The sequence below is a fragment of the Pseudoliparis swirei genome, chromosome 6, assembly GCF_029220125.1.
Source record: "Pseudoliparis swirei isolate HS2019 ecotype Mariana Trench chromosome 6, NWPU_hadal_v1, whole genome shotgun sequence".
In the NCBI taxonomy this organism is placed as follows: Eukaryota; Metazoa; Chordata; class Actinopteri; order Perciformes; family Liparidae; genus Pseudoliparis; species Pseudoliparis swirei.
The window spans coordinates 4,652,328-4,671,711 of record NC_079393.1 but is presented as its reverse complement, the minus strand read 5'-3'; the positions used below and the strand labels follow the sequence as shown (position 1 = coordinate 4,671,711).

Here is a 19,384-nt window from a genome sequence, read left to right as displayed (position 1 = left end):
GACGATTTTGAGTTGGAAACAAATAAATCTCCGCCCGCCCCCCTGTAATTTTCTCTATCGCGCCAGATTACAGCAGAAGTAATTTAAGATCCTTTTCTTAAGGACGTCTTTGTTCTTTTATTAAACTAAACGTCTGTTATTGATCGTATCTAACCAACAGCATGTCATTCTGTCTCTACGTGTCGCGTGAACACTTCTCGGCTCTCCGTCTCGCACGCCGCAGATCTCCGATGCCGGCGTGTGTGGGCACATCGGGACGGAGCAAAGAAAGAAGTCGCATGAAGAAGTCTCATTAAAAGCAAGACATATTTAATTTATTATACGTTAAAAATAATATATGGCTCAATGAAATATATTTGGCTTTTATGGCTCTCCGTCAAAAAGGTTCCTGCCCCCTCGCTTAGCGTCACGGAGTCCCTGAAGTCTACGACTGTCCGCCTGAACCGTGAGTTTACGTGCGTTTGTCTGAACGACGGTTCTCTGAGCTCTTGTTTGCTCTTCGTCGTGTAGGAATTAGATCTCAAATACATTGGTGCTGTAGATTTCACAATTGCTGAGCTACTCGGCGCCTCCCGAAGTGAATCCGACACACACGGCTCTGATTGGACCAGAAGCCTGCTCCATATGTTACTCATGCTGCTTATTGAACAGTTATTACTCGATGTGCCCCCTCCTGCCAACACCATTCCCCAACCATGCAAAGTATGAATTCTCTCTTTTTATAAGTGTTGAATATCATTTTTTTTTAAAAGCCCAGCCGGGAAATCCCCTCGCCACCTCGCAGCGCTCACAAAACGAGGCGTCGCCCGCCTTAATTGCTTCTTTCGCAACACGTGCAAAAACCCTGGCGAGCAACGCCGCCGCCTCGTCCTGCGGTTAAAAGAGCCGCGGGTGGTCTGCCTCCTCGTGTGTGTGTGTGTGTGTGTCCAAGGTTAAGAATGTGCTCGCTAAGCGGCGGGATAACCTCCCGTGTGTCGGGTTACGCTCTCTCACCTGGCCTCCCTCCTGCCAGACGCATCAGATACCCAAACACACACAAACCGCTAGAGCCAGACTCCCAGTTAATTTCGTATCGCTTTGATTCCTTTCGATGGACGTGAGCCGGTCAAAGCGCGCCAGGAACGCTTTGAGGTTGGAGCGAAAATTCCGATGCACGTCGAGGTCGGGAGTTCAGTTCCCACAGCGGCAAATGAATGGGTGTCGATGTAGAACGAGGCTCGTAAAAAAATGTTATGATATCACGGACGTAATGTTCACTTAACCTCTGATCCCCTCGAGTGAAATGGGATGCTCCAAATTCTCATTTCTTTTACCTGACCCACCACAAAGCCAAACGTCTTGAGGCATAAAGAGTTGCGTCACATTCTCCTTACGTCTTCTCTTCTCCGCTCCCTTTCCTCCTTTCCTTTCCTCCGTCCTCAGTGAGCTCTCCGGTGGAGTTGCTGATCAGTCAGACCCTCTGCTGGATCCACGATGACCTGGACCAGGTGGACTTCTCCAGCTACCTGCTCAAAGTCTGTGGCCGGGAGGAGGTGCTGCAGAAGTGAGTAAGGGTTTCACATTTTAGGAAATTGGGAGAAACGACCGACTTGGCAGTTTTGTTATTTATGCAGTCGGCTCCATCTGTTACTCCGTCACCCTTCTCTGGGCTTCCACTGGGGGATGTTCCTCCATCTTGCCCCGAGCTGACCTTCGTCAACATCTACATTCTCCCCTCCCTCTAAATTGGGATGCGTGGGAACGGCTACTCCCAGACCAGGTCTTCAAGGCCCAGCACACTCGAGTGCTTTAAAGTTACATAATTAATCTGTGGGGACTTTATATAAGATATACTGGAACCAAAATACCCATGAATCATTATTCATCCCTTATTTATTTAAGGGTTATTTTTTAACCTTGGAGACGGTTAGAGATTTCCGTTTTGAGAGGAACCGTTGGGCGCCATTGTATAAAGTGTAAATGAGGATGGTTACGGATTATTTGACGCCAGCTTCTCCTTGACTATGATCCGAAGTTTCTGATTGGCTGCCTTTTTAAAGCCAACTTTGAACAGGTGACGCAACACATCTAAACTCCGGCAATCTCTTAAAACTTTATTGGATTCAATTCAATTGGATTCAATCTATCTATTGTCATTGCACAGAGTACAGGTACACATGCAACGAAATTAGTTCTCTGCATTTAACCCATCCTTAGTTATTAAGGAGCAGTGGGCTGCAGTGATGCGCCCGGGAAGCAACTGGGGGTTCAGTGCCTTGCTCAAGGACACTTGCAACTAATGGGGAGAGCAGATAAAGACATTCCTACGATTATTGTCAACGTACTTTGGACTGTGTAGAGATGTTCTTGGCAGGAAGAGTCTTTGACATATAAGAACAATGCGTCGTAAATTAGGACACATTGGTTATTATAGGTATTATATCTGCATTATAGCATCAAGAAAACATTTGATTATGTCTGGATGGTGGGTCTGAATTACATTTATATATATATACATATATAGTATATTTAATATATTATACATAATATATAATATATATATATTAAATATATGTATATATATACATGTGTATATATATATATATATATACACACACACATGTATATAGAGCCAAGATGCTGTTAACAAGTAGCTTCAACACCTCAGTGACAACAATAAAACTGACACAATGTAAATGGTTGTGTTCCCCCAAAAATATAGACTAGGCCATTATTACATTTCATAGGACAGTTCCATGGTGTAAGAGGGATAATCTACGAGAACATAACGCATTCCACTTCCCTAAAGGCGTTTATTATTCTGTGTTTTTCCCTTTTTTCATGACATAATTGCTCATTGTTGTCCTCGACGTACGGGGCAGGATGCTCTTAACCCCGCGCCTCTGTCCCTGCCACAGTAAACACAGCCTGGGCAGCCATGAGTACGTCCAGAACTGCAGGAAGTGGGAGAACGAGATCTCGTTACAACTCCTCTCTCACGCCACCATGAGGAGAGACTTGGCCCGCAGCGTGAGTCCACCTCCCGTCAACGTTACAGGAGGGTTTTTACTGAACTGTGACATCATACAGTTCACGTTGGACTCATTGCCTACGTCACGATACTCCTCCTTTTTGAATGAAACCATGATCTCAGTGATTTTGTTTTTTTGTTCAGGCGGAAGATGACGACTCTCCGGTGGATTTAGAGAAGCACCTGGGCCAAGTGGACAGGCCGTTCAAGGAGAACGTCACCAGGTACGAGGGCCCTCTGCTGAGATGATGCCTGTTCATGATGAAGAAGCACGATTGACTTCAGACTCGTCACCTGGTTGGAGTTAGATGTGCAGCTTCTGTTTAGTTTGCTGTATTGATGCAGAATAAATTAAAAGGGAGGCTTCTCCAAGTAGTCTTTCTAGTTATAGTGTAACTTATTTAACAAGGAGACTTCTGGAAGTAGTCTCTTTTGTTATACAGTATGAAATATGTAATATACATTCTGTATTCTATTTGACTGCGGCCTTATAATGGCGTATTCTTTTTGTAATTTCTATAATACTAACACATTTGAAATTCCTTATGGCTGTGTTTCAGTGAACTAGAGTACATTTCTACATTCTGATTATCCCAAACAATGAGTGGAATACCTTCTACGTTCTGTCATTTCTCATCCCTCTCTTCTCTCTCTCTCTCTGTGTGTGTGTGTTGTCTTGCAGACAAGGCCTCGCTGATTATTTAGAAGGTTATCACAATCAAGTCAACATCTGCCTTCAAAATGAGGTACACGGCGTCCCCTGTCTAGCCCTTCAACATAAAAGTACTGTGTGTGTGTGTGTGTCTGTGTCTTGTAGCCACAGTGTCTGCGCTGTGTTGAAAGGTATTGATTATGTTATAATGGAATCGCTTAACGTGTCGATTAAAAATCCTACACACACACACACACCTGGAAGCATACGAGGACATTCCTGGATGGCAGCAGGCTTTCTAGAAACTGCACATCTGGTTTTCAGCCGGTGTGGGGAGAGCAAACTAAACTAAACGCTCCGCCCTCAACCCGACCTGATAATGATGTCAAGATTTATTAGAGAGTGCCTCGACAAAAACAAAGCATGTGCGCTTAGTGATGGAGCACGCACACGGGTGACATGTGCACAAAGGTGCACACACATGATGGACAGTTGGTCTCACAGAAACCTCCCCATGTGGTGTTCTTGTGCTAAACAATGGGGTAACGAGCTGGTACGTGAAGAGTGATCTCTCTCTCTCTCTCTCTGTGTTCAGAGTACCCAGTACAAGACCGTGGACCGGGTGTCGCAGACGTTGAAGAACCTGTGCTGTGCTCTGGACGAGGTGGAGACCCAAGCCATCACAGAGGCCATCAAACGGCTGCGACACGTCATCAACTTACCCAGGACCCGCTCACCCAAGGTGGGCAGGCGCCTCGCACACGCCTCACACACGCCTCACACACGCCTCACACGCCTCACACACACGCCTCACACACGCCTCACACACACGCCTCACACACGCCTCACACACGCCTCACACACACGCCTCACACACGCCTCACACGCCTGAAACACGCCTCACACACATCAAACACGCCTCACACACGTCTCACACACGTCTCACACACGCCTCACACACGCCTCACACACGCCTCACACACGCCTCACACACGCCTCACATGCCTCAAACACGCCTCACACACGCCTCACACACGCCTCACACACGCCTCACACACGCCTCACACACGCCTCACACACGCCTCACACACGCCTCACACACGCCTCACACACGCCTCACACACGCCTCACACACGCCTCACACACGTCTCACACACGCCTCACACACGCCTCTCACGGCGCGGCATTGTTTGCATGTAAAGACGTTGCTCTAACACCGACGTGTTTTGCTTTGCAGATGGGGTCGGCGGATCAACCGTCTAATGGTAAGTTCTGCACACGGTCACACTCGACATGGACGGACTCATCAGGACCGCACTTCTTTTAATAAAGTCTTAAGTCATTAAAAACTGTGTTAAAACCTAAGTGGTCTTCTAATAACTGCGTTTGCTGTCCCTCCCGTGACCCCTCCCGTGACCCCTCCCGACAGGTCACTCCGGTCCCCTGGAGGAGGGCATGGCTCTGCTAACGCAGGCCGTCTATGGCCTGGCCAAGCTCTACCTGCGCTCCTTCTGCGCGCCGTCCTCCTCCTTCAGCTTCCCCGCGTCGTGCCGGGCCGCGGACGGAGAGCGAGCCGAGGGCCGGAGCGGCAAGGAGGCGTCCGGCACCGCGGACCACCTCCAGTTCACGCTGTTCGCCTTGCACGGCATCCCGGCCAACTGGGTCAGCAGGTAAAGAGGCCGAGGATGAACCCGTCTTTATTATTTATAATACGTCTCGGGGCGCTAGAGACTCTGTAGCTGACGATGTGCTACAGGCACGACAATATGTCATCACGGCCTTTTGGGATTATTCAATGGGTTATTAGTTGGAGTGCTCTTTCTTTTGCTGTGGGACGATAACGCCTGTTATCCATGATCTCCCTCTTCTTCTGTATCATTACTGCCACGCACACTTCATTTCATCGTGCTTTGGCGAGATAGGGTTGAAGATGAATTGCTAAGTGCATACAATTAGTGCAACAGCGGCTTGAATTTGCAAGCAGCCGACAGCACGATGGTATAAAAAAAGAAAGAGATAAAGACATGGTTTTGTCTTTTCGATGGTCTGATAACGTTTTACTGTTGAGAGGAGTGGTCCAAGAGGAGTTGGTTATTTGTGACCACATTACGGCACACTCTCGCGGGCCGTGCTGTTTTTCTTCTCCTAAACAAACGGCTCTGGTGTTGCCCCCCCCCCAACGCTCTTATTCTTTCCACGCCGGTGTCCAGTTCCCCGCACGGCGTCCGGCCCCACTGAGAGAGCCCAGACGACATGTTCCGTCCCTCCGGCTCTCACGCATCGGGGACCATGATCGGTGCCTTTTTCTTTTTTCTTTTCTTTTTTTAGACGAGCCCTTCCACAGCTGCACAGGTGTGTTGGCTCTAGAGACGTGGGTGAATTGACTTTGTTACTCTTGCTTTGAATTTGCACAGGAAGTCTGCGTGACTAGGGGAAAAAAAGACAATTTCACCTATTTTCGTCTCAAAGGATCGTCCTCATCTTTAGAGGAAAGGCGCTGTACCCCTGACTAAGATGGAGGCGGTTTTAAAAAACCTTCCCCGGTGCTCCTCCCTGTTGGTCCGGCAAGGAACTGCTTCATAAACGGGCCTATTTACTCCGCCACGGCCTCTTCCTGCAGGACTATTTTAAGCCGCCACCGAACATTGCTGCGGCGACAGTCATTCCAACGCCGCCGCCAATATTTAGCCCGTCGAAACCCCCGAGGCCCGCGCAGTCTTTCCCGGCCCAGCCGGAGCAGCTCGCCGTGTATCTGTCGCGGTGTCACGGTAACGCTCCCCTAATGAGGTCCGAGCGCCCGGCGTCGTTGTGGCTCGCGGCCTCCACCTGGAGCCTCGCCACACGCCACATATTGAGCCGCCGTGGCCAGATGGCGGCGAGCAGCGGGTCGAGCCCGAAAGTAGTGGAAGCGAGAGTGTTTTGGATTTTTCCCCTTCTCCACTCCCATAAGTATCTCAAATAAAAAATAATAAACCCCGGGGTTATTTTTTGGACGTGTGGTTGAGCGACCGCACTCACTGCAGCTGGATGTGGCTGATTAGTTTTATTGCATGGGAATATATAAAAAAACCTCGACTCCGTTCGGCGAAACTGTGCACGCCACATTCTCCAAAACTGCAATTATTTGTGTTTTGTTTTTGTTTTTTGTTTTTTTCAAATCCTGAACGCATAAAGAATCCTGATAATAAATAGCTGTTTAATGTTCTACTCTTAACGCCTCCGCGCTGCCACGGCCCACACACACACACACACACACACAGGAGTTACACTTATGTCGGCTCTCGGTGGGGGTTGACGTATCGAAACAAGTGCAATTAATAATGGCTCTTTTTAAACGCGTGTTGTTTATGATGGATGACTCATTGATTTGCCTCACTGGGACTCCTCCGTGGGACTCGGGCTTGGAGAAAATTGACGGGGCAGCACTTTAATACGGTTCCACTGTGCAACTCCACCTGTGTGACCGAAGAGGAGGGTGGTGATACTCTGTGGCCTTGAAGACAGGGGTGTGTGTTACATGTGTGTATCCCACCTGTGTGGGATGAGAGATGCTTCCCTGGATGAATGCATGTGAAAAGAGTTTAGGTCTAATCAGAATAGCTGAGAGCGACTTGTGTGGGTGTCTAATTACACGAGCTCTACAATCGGTGCCTCCAGCTGGTTCAAGTCCCAAACCGATGGGGGGATATCTGGCCGGGGAACATGAGAGCGATGCTTCCTGACTCGTCTCAGCAATCAGAAACATTTATTTGCTATGTGTGTGAGACACACAAAGAATTTGACTTGGCGGCTCGTGTGTACACAAGAGACACACAAACAAAACAACAACAATCAAAAACAATCAACATGTCAGTTCTTCATCTGTGTTTCCCTTGAGCAAGGCACTCGAGACTTACACGTATACTTGCAGACATTTGAGCCAGCGTCATCGTGTCTTTTGAGTTTAAAGGCGCACTGAATGAGAATTGTACGTCTCCACACACACGAGCACCGGTATTCTCTCCTGCAGCTTTTTCAATGCCTGTATCCTAGCAACTAATGAGCATTGACGTTACTTACATGCATCCTCAACTTTACGGTGTAAGAAATGAGTTCCCGTGGTTTTTTGTTGTTAAATTGTGTAAATATATCTGATCGGCCACATGGTGTTTACTTACAGACGCGTGGGCACAGTATTAGTGACGCTCTTCTCGTGTTGTGTTTCAGTTATGAGAAGTACTTCCTGATGTGCTCGCTCACCCACAACGGGAAGAACCTGTTCAAACCGGTCCAGTCCAAGAGAGTTGGCACCTACAAGAGCTTCTTCTTCCACATCAAATGGGATGAACTGTGAGTGATTCTCTTGGCCTCTTTCCGCTTCCTTTCCTCTTTTTTATCACCTCTACTCTCCGTTGGTTTCCTTTTTATTTTCCTCACCTATCTTTTTCTTTACTTTTCCTCTCCTCCTTTCTTCTCATCTTATTTCCTTTCCTCTCATCACCACGCTTCTCTGGCATATGCATAATAACAACAACATACGGTGTGCACTCTCCTTCCTTTTCTTCTCCTCTCCTTCCCTTTCTTCTCCTCCTTCCTTTTCTTCTCCTCACCTCACCTTCCCTTTCCTTTCTTCTTCTCCTCTCCTTCCCTTTCTTATCATCACCTCTCTTTCCTCTCCTTCCCTTTCTTCTCATCACCTCACCTCCCTCTCCTTCCCTTTCTTTTACTTTCCTTCCCTTTCTTTTCATCACCTCTCCTCCCTCTCTCCTCTCCTTCCCTTTCGTCTCTCCTCTCCTTCCCTTTCTTATCACCTCTCCTTCCCTTTCTTCTCTCCTCTCCTTCCCTTTCTTCTCTCCTCTCCTTCCCTTTCTTCTCATCACCTCTCCTTCCCTTTCGTCTCTCCTCTCCTTCCCTTTCTTCTCATCACCTCTCCTTCCCTTTCTTCTCTCCTCTCCTTCCCTTTCTTCTCATCACCTCTCCTTCCCTTTCTTCTCTCCTCTCCTTCCCTTTCTTCTCTCCTCTTCTTTATTTTCTTCTCCTCTCTCCTTTCTTCTCTTCTCCTTCCCTTTCTTCCCCTCACCTCCTCTTTGACATGTCCACAACAACAACATGCTACTTGCACTATCCTTCACTTTCCCTTATATTCCTCTCCTCCATGTTGCTCTCCTCTCCTCCTCTCCTTTCCTTCCTCTCCCTCTGTTGCTGACTCTGTCCTCGTCCCTCCCAGGATCCACTTCCCCATCGCGGTGGCGGTCCTCCCTCTGGAGTCCATCCTGAGCCTGACTCTGTTCGCGGTGCTGAACCAGAACGCCGGCGGCTCCCCGGACTCCAACCGCCAGAGGAAAGCTCCGGAGCTGCTGGGCAAAGTGTCCATGCCGCTCTTTGACTTCAGACGGTGAGCAGAGAGAGCATGTCGCTTTGACCGGATGACACACTTGTTGTTGTTGTTGTTGTTGAGAATGATGTGATTGAAACGAGCCGTGCACATTGTCAGCAGGATTAAAACACTTGTTTTTTTATACATTCTTGTCATTTAAAGCACAGTGAATAAAAGATCTTTAAGGTTAACATCCTTGCCACAGTATTAGGACATCTGTTTATTAGATTGTTTTAATTATTATTAATATTATAATCTTTATTTAAAGGACATGTACAGTCAATACATAAATGTCACCATGTGATGCACCAGATTGTAGCTATTTAGCTAAGTTGCATCTGTAGTCCTTTGAGAGACCATAACAAACATAAAACAATAACAAACATAATACAATAACAAACATAAAACAAGAACCAACATAATACAAAAGCAAATGTAAAACAATAACAAACATAAAATAATAACAAACAGAAAACAATAACAAACATAATACAATAGCAAATGTAAAACAATAACAAACGGTACAGGATGAGACACTAAAACAGTGTATGTGGTAAGAAGAACACGCAATACACACAATGAGAAGCTACAGTACAGCGCATTAAAAGTAAGTAATAAAAACCATTAAAATAAAGTAATGAAAACCATTAAAAGAAAATTATAAAACCATTAAAAGTAAGTAGTACATACTATTAAAATTAAGTAATCCGAGCCATGATAATGTAGCTCAACGAGTACAGCCCTCAGTTTACCCTGATTGTTGTTGTTGTTTATGCAGGGTGCTCGCCAAGGGCAGCAGGTTGTTGTGCCTGTGGACGTCGGCCCAGGGAGCTGCCGCCGCCTCCGGCTCTGCAGGCGGCCGCAAGAGGATGCCAGCAGAGAGGATAGTGCTGCAGGTAGCTGCTACTAGCATCGAGTACTCCTAGTGGTCTGAGGACTGAGAGGAGTCGTGGTTCATCAATAGGAGCCATTGGACTCGAGTTCATTGATAGAGTATCGCTGTCGAAGTCCTGGTAAAACTTAGTGATCTTACAATTGTAGTAGTAGACAGAGGTAGTAGTTTTTGTTGTAGTAGTAGTAGTAGACAGAGTTAGTAGTAGTAAACAGAGGTTGTAGTAGTAGTAGTAGACAGGAAGTAGTAGTAAACAGAAGTAGTAGTAGACAGAGGTAGTATAGTAGTAGTAGTAGTCAAGAAGTAGTACGAGTAGACAGGAAGTAGTATTAGTATGACATCAGTTCTTGTGTAATATGTTAGTTGTTTTGCTCTGTCATGTTCTTAAAGGAGTGTTTTTGTTGCCGTCAGGTCGACTTCCCCGACTCGCCGTTGGAGGTTTTATATGTGGAACCGAAGGACGAGCCCAGCCCGGAGCTCAGCGCCGTGGAGGAGCTGGACCCCGACCTGAGACGCAAACTGGAGAAGATCTGCAGCCGCGCTTCCAATTTTGGGTAAAAGCCTCTCCCTCCGTGTTCTCACAGCTATAAAGGAGGAAGTCGAATCTGAGGGGAGATCTCGTCAATAATTCTAACAATTAATGTTGCAGCTCTTTCTGCTGTTTTCCATCACTTCAGTGACATTTTTGATTTGCAGGAGTGGTTTCAAAATAAAAGCTCAGGCATCATTTCCTTCCTCTGGAGAGGTGGGCTTAATGTTGATGTGCAAAACAGACTCGGAAGCAGCAGCAGCTCGACGGTGTAATTGATTCTCAATCTTTTATTTTAAAAGTCCTAAAACAACAACAATCGCAACGTACCACCATGTGGAAGGACGTCTTTTTGTTTTACATTTATATAATTTATTTTTGCCACTCACGCGTTCAAGAGTTTGAATGAGGTTTTTGTTTTTTTTGTGTTTTACTTACTTATCACTTTTTGCAAAATGTATAGAAAATAAAGTAGAAAATATAGTTGTTAGAAATAATGATTTTTATTGTATATATTAATGTTGTTCTTCAACTTGTTCTTCAAAAGGAAGGCCAGTTTTATAGCTCTCTCTCTCAGCACTGCTTTTTTCAGCAGCTCTCATGTAAAAAGGGTTTAAGGTTTTTTTCTACCCTCCTTCAGTCTTTCTAAGGCGATAACACAATGTACCATTAGAACACTGGAGATGGGCCTCTATACACCTCTATAGAGACTTCATTAAATACCAGAGAATAGTCATTTACCACATTTACTATGTATTTATGAGTCATTACATGTTATCTTTATCAAAGAAAAACAGTGCTTTACTTTAAAAAAATAAGGACATTTCTAAGGTGTTTTTTTCCCTTCTAAGTGACTTTTTAACGGTAGTGTATATTTTAAGAGCAAAAATACACCTCAGGTGAATCGAATGCACACTTTTAAAAAGTGGTTTTATTCTGAAGTAGAATTGTCGTCCATCGACTGCTGCCTGAGAGTTGTTGAACCCCCTAAAGTACTGCAGTGTTTCAAAAGCACGCACAGAAACAGTCTTTCTGGTTAGATTCCTCCCCCCTCGCCAGCGGCTCTTTGGCCGTCTCTCAGACCACCCGACATCCATTAGACTTACCAGATTTATGAAGAGATTTTTTCTTTTCTTTTTAAAGATGCCCCTGACTTTGCCAGCTCGCGGCTCCCCAATAAAACGCCCGTGTGTTCACCGCTCCAGCGGCGCGTCTGTTGGCTTCCAGCCGCTCCGGGCTCAGCTCGACGCTCTGCTCGGCCTGCCAGCCGAGTCTCCTCCACGCTGCCAACATCCGTGAGACTCCCCCGGCTCTCTGAGCACAGAGCGCTCTCTCACTGGCCCCCCGCCGCCCGCCGTCTGTCCGGCCCATTCATCTCTCCGGCCTTTGGGACCTTTCACCGCCCCAGTGCTTGTGATATTCCACCAATCCGTGAAGGATTTGTATTGCTACGGGGAGGTCAGGGTCGAGGTACCGACCGTCAACATCAGAGAGGCAACATGCTAGCCGAAGGAGATATTTAGTGTTGCGTCACCCTCTGGGGTCGTTTTCTCGATTTTACACAATTGCTTTAATTCACCTTTTATAGGCACTTTGCATACGACACACACCCATGTGTTTTACATCACATATCGCAGATCAACCTCATCTCTCTATATAATGAGGCATATTTGTCCTAAAGCACAAGTGGAAAGAGCCCTAAAGCTAATGAGTGAAGTTCGATTTTTTTTTTATTCTTCTCATCTCTTGTGAAAACATTTCTTTACTCATGTGGACGACCTGTTTGGATTTTTAAAATTAGTTTAACCAAATTTAAAGCGACTGCTTTAAATATTGAATCGGGTCAAAATGACCCGAAGGCAACACAAGGGTTAAAAGGTGACTTGGTGATTTCCACCGAAGGACGGGACTCGAGTCAATTTGTTGAACAATGTTGTTAAAGAAAAGTTTGTTTCCTGTCGCGTGACTCGAGTCTAATGAAGCGATCGCTTTGAGTTTATTTGAGTTCATTTTATTTTTTTCGATCTGCATAATATACATCCACCAGTAATTTAAAAAAATAAAAGAAGAAGAAAGATACATGTGGCTGACCGAAAGGGTTAAGGTTGAAGCTATCTAGCTTATAAGTGCCCTAACCTATGATTGCTTAAAAAACTTGTTCCAAAGAACCATATATATATATATATATATATTAACAACTCTCTAACCCTCTGCAGAGTTTCTCAGACGCTCTGAGGTTCTCGTTTTATTCTGTCATCGTTTTTTAAAAACGTTATTATTGACCCTGCCTCGTGAAATCCTCATTTGAAGTAATTTTATATTTTATTTTTACAACGTTGAAACCCAGAAGTAGTTTTTGAAACCCTGAAAGACAACAATCCGACTGAGGAATCTCAGAAAAAAAGATAAACAAACATGTGTGGATGTAATTTATTAAAAATCTCGATTGTATTATTTTGTAAACACCGTCTCATCCATCTTCCCCCTCCGTCTGCAGGCTGAAGAGGGCCGACCACCAGCTCCTCTGGGACCATCGGCTCCACTGTCGGAAAGACCACCCCAGCAGCCTCCCCAAGGTGCTGGCCAGCGTGCCCAGCTGGGACTGGGCCAGCATGGCTCACATCCACTCCCTGCTGCACCACTGGCCCCCTCTGCCTCCCGTCACCGCGCTGGAGCTGCTCGAATCAAAGTAATGCGGGATGCCTCTACACTACCGTTAAAAAGTTTGAGGTCATCCAGACAATTTCGTGTCTTCCATGAAAACTCACTTTTATTTATCAAATGAATTGAACATTTTATAGAACATATAGTCAAGACATTGACAAGGTTAGAACTAATGATTAATATTTGAAGTATTAATTTTGTTCTTCAAACTTCAAGCTCAAAGGAAGGCCAGTTGTATAGCTTATATCACCAGCATAACTGTTTTCAGCTGTGCTAACATAATTGCACAAGGGTTTTCTAATCATCCATTAGTCTTCTAAGGCGATTAGCAAACACAATGTACCATTAGAACACTGGAGTGATAGTTGATGGAAATGGGCCTCTATACACCTATGGAGATATTTCATTAGAAACCAGACGTTTCCACCTAGAATAGTCATTTACCACATAAACAATGGATAGAGTGTATTTTTGATTCATGTTATCTTTATTGAAAAAACAGTGCTTTTCTTTGAAAAATAAAGACATTTCTAAGTGACCCCAAACTTTTGAACGGTAGTGTATATGACCTACACAGATACATTAGACTACAGAATATTTTCTATTTCTCTATAGTTATTCTTCATGTCGTAATGACCAGGACCGACTGCCGATCCCTAAAATGAGAGGTTTTTTAAAACGACTCTGGCAGTTACTCATAGTAGCTTTACACACACGTTCATTATTTAAAAATACAGTATACTGTTAGTTTGATTCTCTAAAAATATATAATATATAAAATATACAAACATATATACATAAAATGATAACTTTGTTTAACTTTGACTTTAGTGTTTGTGATGAATTGTTTTTATGTTTGCCTGCTGGTGGTTTTCTCCTCTTTTTAACTCTTCAGGATCTTTGTTTGTTGTATGTCCTGTGTCTCATTGCTGTGTGTGTGTGTGTGTGTGTGTGTGTGTGTGTGTGTGTGTGTGTGTGTAGGTTTGCAGATACAGAAGTAAGAAATGTGGCCGTGAGCTGGATTGAGAAGAGCAGTGACGACGAGCTGACCGACTACCTTCCACAGTTGGTTCAGGTACAGCACAAATACTTCATGCACTTACAAAATACTATGAAACTCTCCTATGTCACCCATTCACTCCTTACTCAATGTTTCATGTATTCAGTTCACTCTCAATTCTTCCATCCACCATTTTTTAAGTCACTCTTCTCTTCCGTCTCTGCACAGGCTCTAAAATTTGAGTGTCACCTTAAGAACGGCCTCGTCATGGTCCTGCTGTCCAGAGCACGAGGCAACATCAACATTGCACACTACCTATACTGGTGAGTCCGTAGCAGCACTGAAGCAGAACCCAGCTTTCACAACTGATTTCAAACAAACTTTGGGAAATGTTGCAACAACAACAAACGTCCGATTCGAGCTGAAGTGAACAAACATGCAGAAGAAGTGGGGATGCCATGAGAACTTCACGTTTATATATTTATATGTATTTATTTATATATGTATTCATTTATATATTAATGTATGTCTTTATTTCTTTATATATAGTTATTTATATATATATATCATGTATTTCTTTATATATATATTAATTTATATTTTTATATAGATATATTTATTTATATATTCATATGTATATATATTTTTCTATATTTATTTATATATTCATATGTATATTTATATATATATATTTTTTAGATATATATATAGATTTATTTATACATGTATTTATTTATAGATTTATTTATTTATATATAGATTTAAATAGATTTATTTATCAAATGCACATTACCACAAGTGGTTTGTATGAATGAACATAAACACAGTATTGTAACCCGGTGGTGTTACTCAGTAGTCATATTCTGTTACTTACTGACTTAAAAGTAGAAAGATTTTCATTAATTTCCTTCGGGAGAGCGACAGAGGGATCCCTCTCCCAGGATGGCCAGAAGTTAAACTAAATGTCACAACAACATTACGGACTCACAACAACCATGTGACGTCGATGACTCGGCGCCAACCGACCGTCTGTTTGCAACCCCCTCGGCTCCCAGAGCGCTCTTCATCTCGTGTGCCGCTACCCTGGGAAGCCAAAGCGCTGTCTTCTCATGTTTTGGTTGCGCAATGGTACTACAAAGTCAAAGTGAGGATCGTAGGGAACCAATTAGAAACCACCCTTAAACTTTGAGTGTGTGTGTGTGCGTGTGTGTGTGATGGCTGCAGGCTGCTGAAGGACGCCGTGCAGGACCCGGCCTGGGGGCGGCGCTACGAGCGGGTGCTGGGCGCCCTGCTGTGTCTGTGTGGGGTCAAGCTGAGGGCCGAGCTGGAGAAGCAGACTCAACTGGTCACGCTGCTGGGAGCCGTGGCCGAGAGGGTCCGACAGGCCGGGGGGTCCGTGCGGCAGGTCAGTGTGTGTGTGTGTGTGTGTGTGTGTGATAGGAAACAGGTCACTCTCATATAATCTCATATGTGAGTTCTAACATCTGTGTGTGTTTTGGTATTTTCTGTGTGCTCAGCTGGCGCTGCAGGAGGGCCTCGAAAACGTCCAAAACTTTTTCCAGAGGAACAGCTGCCGGCTGCCCCTCAGCCCCAGTCTGGTGGCGAAGGAGTTAAACATTAAGGTAACACACACACACACACATACACATACACTGTAAGGCGATGAATCATAAGAAGTTGTCAAATTAACACATATTAGCAGGGTTCGTACGGTCATGGAAAACCTGGAAAAGTCATGGAATTTATACTGATTATTTTGTGTGTGTGTGTGTGCGTGTGCAGGCCTGCTCCTTCTTCAACTCCAACGCCGTCCCCCTCAAACTTGCCCTGGTCAACGCCGACCCGCTGGGAGAAGAGATCAACGTTATGTTTAAGGTGCGTGGGTGAACATGAACCATGTGACCAGCCATCAACTCACCTGAGAACGGGTTATTGTGTGACTCCCACACACCACCAGAGTAAACCAGGGAGTTGGCAACAGCTACATCAAAAACTTGTTTTAATCCAACTGCTGTTGACGTGCTTTTCGTCTGATCACTGCGCCCCCTGGTGGCCGTAGGAGTGAAACACAACCGGTGACTACAGGAGTGTGATGTGTCTGTGTGTGTCTCTGTGTGTCTCTATGTGTGTCTCTGTGTGTGTCAGGTGGGAGAAGACCTGAGGCAGGACATGCTGGCTCTGCAGATGATCCGCATCATGGACCGCATCTGGCAGCAAGAGGGGCTGGACCTCCGCATTGTCAACTTCAAGTGCATCTCCACTGGCAAGGACAAAGGTGACACCGACAGGGGCCCGCTAGCATCCACACACACGAATGCGAGACACTAAAAAACATTAAATACACTTTAAAAACACTAAAGACATTTTTAAATAACACTAAAGACACTTTAAAAACACTAAAGACATTTTTAAATAACACTAAAGACACTTTAAAAACACTAAAGACATTTTTAAATAACACTAAAGACATTTTAAAAACACTGAAGACACTTTAAAAACACTGAAGACATTTTAAAAACACTGAAGACATTTTAAAAACACTAAAGACATTTTTAAAACACTGAAGACATTTTTACAGCGGCGACGCCATATGATGCATACTCTGATCTTGCGCTGTGATGTGATTGGTCCAGGCATGGTGGAGCTGGTGCCGTCCTCCGAAACCCTGAGAAAGATCCAGGTGGAATACGGCATCACCGGTTCCTTCAAGGACAAGCCGCTGGCCGAGTGGCTCCGCAAGTACAACCCGGCCGAGGACGAGTACGATAAGGTGAGCGCGCGGAGAGCACATGTAGAGCACATGTAGAGCACACGTAGAGCACATGTAGAGCACTTGTAGAGAACACGGAGAGCACTTGTAGAGCACATGTAGAGCACTTGTAGAGCACTTGTAGAGCATACATAGAGAACACGTAGAGCACATGTAGAGAACTTGTAGAGCATACATAGAGCACATGTAGAGCACATGTAGAGCACACGTAGAGCACATGTAGAGCATACATAGAGAACACGTAGAGCACATGTAGAGAACACGTAGAGCATATGTAGAGCACATGTAGAGCACATGTAGAGCATACATAGAGAACACGTAGAGCACATGTAGAGCACATGTAGAGAACACGTAGAGCACATGTAGAGAACACGTAGAGCACATGTAGAGCACGTGAGAGCACATGTAGAGCACACGTGGGCACATGTGGAGCACATGTGGAGCACATGTGAGGCACATGTAGAGCACACGTGGGCACATGTGGAGCACACGTGAGCACATGTAGAGCACACGTGGAGCACCGTGAACACGTGGAGCACACGTGGAGCACATGTGGAGCACACGTGGGCACATGTAGAGGCACACGTGGAGCACATGTGAGCACACGTGAGAGCACACGTGGAGCACGTGAGCACACGTGGGGCACACGTGGAGCACATGTGGAGCACATGAGGGCACGTGGAGCACATGTGGAGACACGTGGGCACATGTGGAGCACATGTGGAGCACACGTGGAGCACATGTGGAGCACATGTGAGCACACGTAGAGCACATGTGGAGCACATGCGTGGAGCACATGTAGAGCACGTGGAGCACATGTAGAGCATGTGGAGCACGTGGGGCACATGTAGAGCACATGTAGAGCACACGTGGGAGCACGTGGAGCACGTGAGAGCACATGTAGAGCACACGTGGAGCACATGTGGAGCACATGTGGAGCATGCATAGAGAACACGTGGAGCACATGTGGAGCACATGTGAGCAGCACGTGGAGCACATGTGGAGCACATGTAGAGGCACATGAGAGCACGTGGGCACATGTAGAGCACATGTAGAGCACACGTAGAGCACATGTAGAGAACACGTAGAGCACACGTAGAGCACACGTAGAGCACACGTAGAGCACACGTAGAGCACATGTAGAGCATACATAGAGAACACGTAGAGCACATGTAGAGCACATGTAGAGCACATGTAGAGCATACATAGAGAACACGTAGAGCACATGTAGAGCACACGTAGAACATACATAGAGAACACGTAGAGCACACGTAGAACATACATAGAGAACACGTAGAGCACATGTAGAGCATACAAAGAGAACACGTAGAGCACACATTCACGTCCCGAGCGTCTGTGAAGCGGTTTTGTCTCCGGCTCGGCGCTCTGGGTTCTCCCAGCCGAGCCGCTCTATAACGAGAGGGAGGGGAATGGCTGAAATATTTAAACCGTCGTTTTCGTTCGGACGCAGTTATTTTCAAACAAAGTTGATGTGCTCTTGAAGTTCATAGCAGTCGTAAAACGCTGTGACCCGTGACCCCTATGAATGTGAAACCGTACTCCACACACGACCTCTGACCTCTGACCAGGTTTGACCCTGAACTTCAGACACGGGGGTGGAGTCTGGTCAGAAGCTGGTGGAACTCGCCAAGTAGCCATGGACCACGACATCAGGGTTCTTATGAGTTCTTCCCCTCTCTCTTTGTCTCTCTCATTCTCTCTATCTCGTTCTCTCTCGTTCTCTCATTCTCTCGATCTCGTTCTCGCTCTCATTCTCTCTATCTCGTTCTCTCTCTCATTCTCTCTCTCTCGTTCTCTCTCTCATTATCTCGTTCTCTCTAATTATCTCTCGTTCTCTCATTCTCTATCTTGTTCTCGCTCTCGTTCTCTCTGTCTCTCTTGTTCTATCTTTTTCTCATTCTCTCGTGTCCCTCTCTCTCATTCTCTCTCTGTCTCTCTTGTTCTCTCGTTCTATCTTTCTCTCATTCTCTCTCTTATCCCTCTCTCTTGTACTCTCGTTCTTTCTCTCTCTCTCTCTTATTCTCTCTCTCTCTCTCTCATTCTCTCTCTCTCATTCTCTCTATTATCCCTCTCTTGTACTCTCTCGTTCTTTCTCTCTCTCATTCTCTCTCGTTCTCTCATTCTCTCTATCTCGTTCTCTCTCATTCTCTCTCTCTCGTTCTCTCTCTCATTATCTCGTTCTCTCTAATTATCTCTCGTTCTCTCATTCTCTATCTTGTTCTCGCTCTCGTTCTCTCTAATTATCTCTCTCGTTCTCTCTGTCTCTCTTGTTCTATCTTTTTCTCATTCTCTCTCTCGTATCCCTCTCTCTCATTCTCTCTTGTTCTCTCGTTCTATCTTTCTCTCATTCTCTCTCTTATCCCTCTCGAATGTACTCTCTCTCGTTCTTTCTCTCTCTCTCTTATTCTCTCTCTCTCTCATTCTCTCTCTCTCATTCTCTCTATTATCCCTCTCTCTTGTACTCTCTCTCGTTCTTTCTCTCTCTCATTC

The 19,384-nt window shown here is 45.4% G+C and overlaps 1 protein-coding gene across 1 annotated transcript in view; it reads left to right on the top strand.

The window, feature by feature from the left end:
• The window catches only part of pik3c2a (phosphatidylinositol-4-phosphate 3-kinase, catalytic subunit type 2 alpha), a 50,954-nt gene that overhangs the window by 23,034 nt on the left and 8,536 nt on the right, over positions 1 to 19,384 (top strand). Inside the window, 20 exon segments of the mRNA XM_056416166.1 lie at positions 405 to 445; positions 1,423 to 1,543; positions 2,898 to 3,009; positions 3,155 to 3,234; positions 3,693 to 3,756; positions 4,258 to 4,404; positions 4,900 to 4,927; positions 5,092 to 5,332; positions 7,869 to 7,991; positions 8,869 to 9,036; positions 9,797 to 9,914; positions 10,322 to 10,464; positions 12,937 to 13,128; positions 14,085 to 14,178; positions 14,332 to 14,426; positions 15,328 to 15,508; positions 15,621 to 15,725; positions 15,886 to 15,978; positions 16,249 to 16,378; positions 16,737 to 16,873. Of these exon segments, the coding sequence (XP_056272141.1) occupies positions 405 to 445; positions 1,423 to 1,543; positions 2,898 to 3,009; positions 3,155 to 3,234; positions 3,693 to 3,756; positions 4,258 to 4,404; positions 4,900 to 4,927; positions 5,092 to 5,332; positions 7,869 to 7,991; positions 8,869 to 9,036; positions 9,797 to 9,914; positions 10,322 to 10,464; positions 12,937 to 13,128; positions 14,085 to 14,178; positions 14,332 to 14,426; positions 15,328 to 15,508; positions 15,621 to 15,725; positions 15,886 to 15,978; positions 16,249 to 16,378; positions 16,737 to 16,873 (2,413 nt within the window).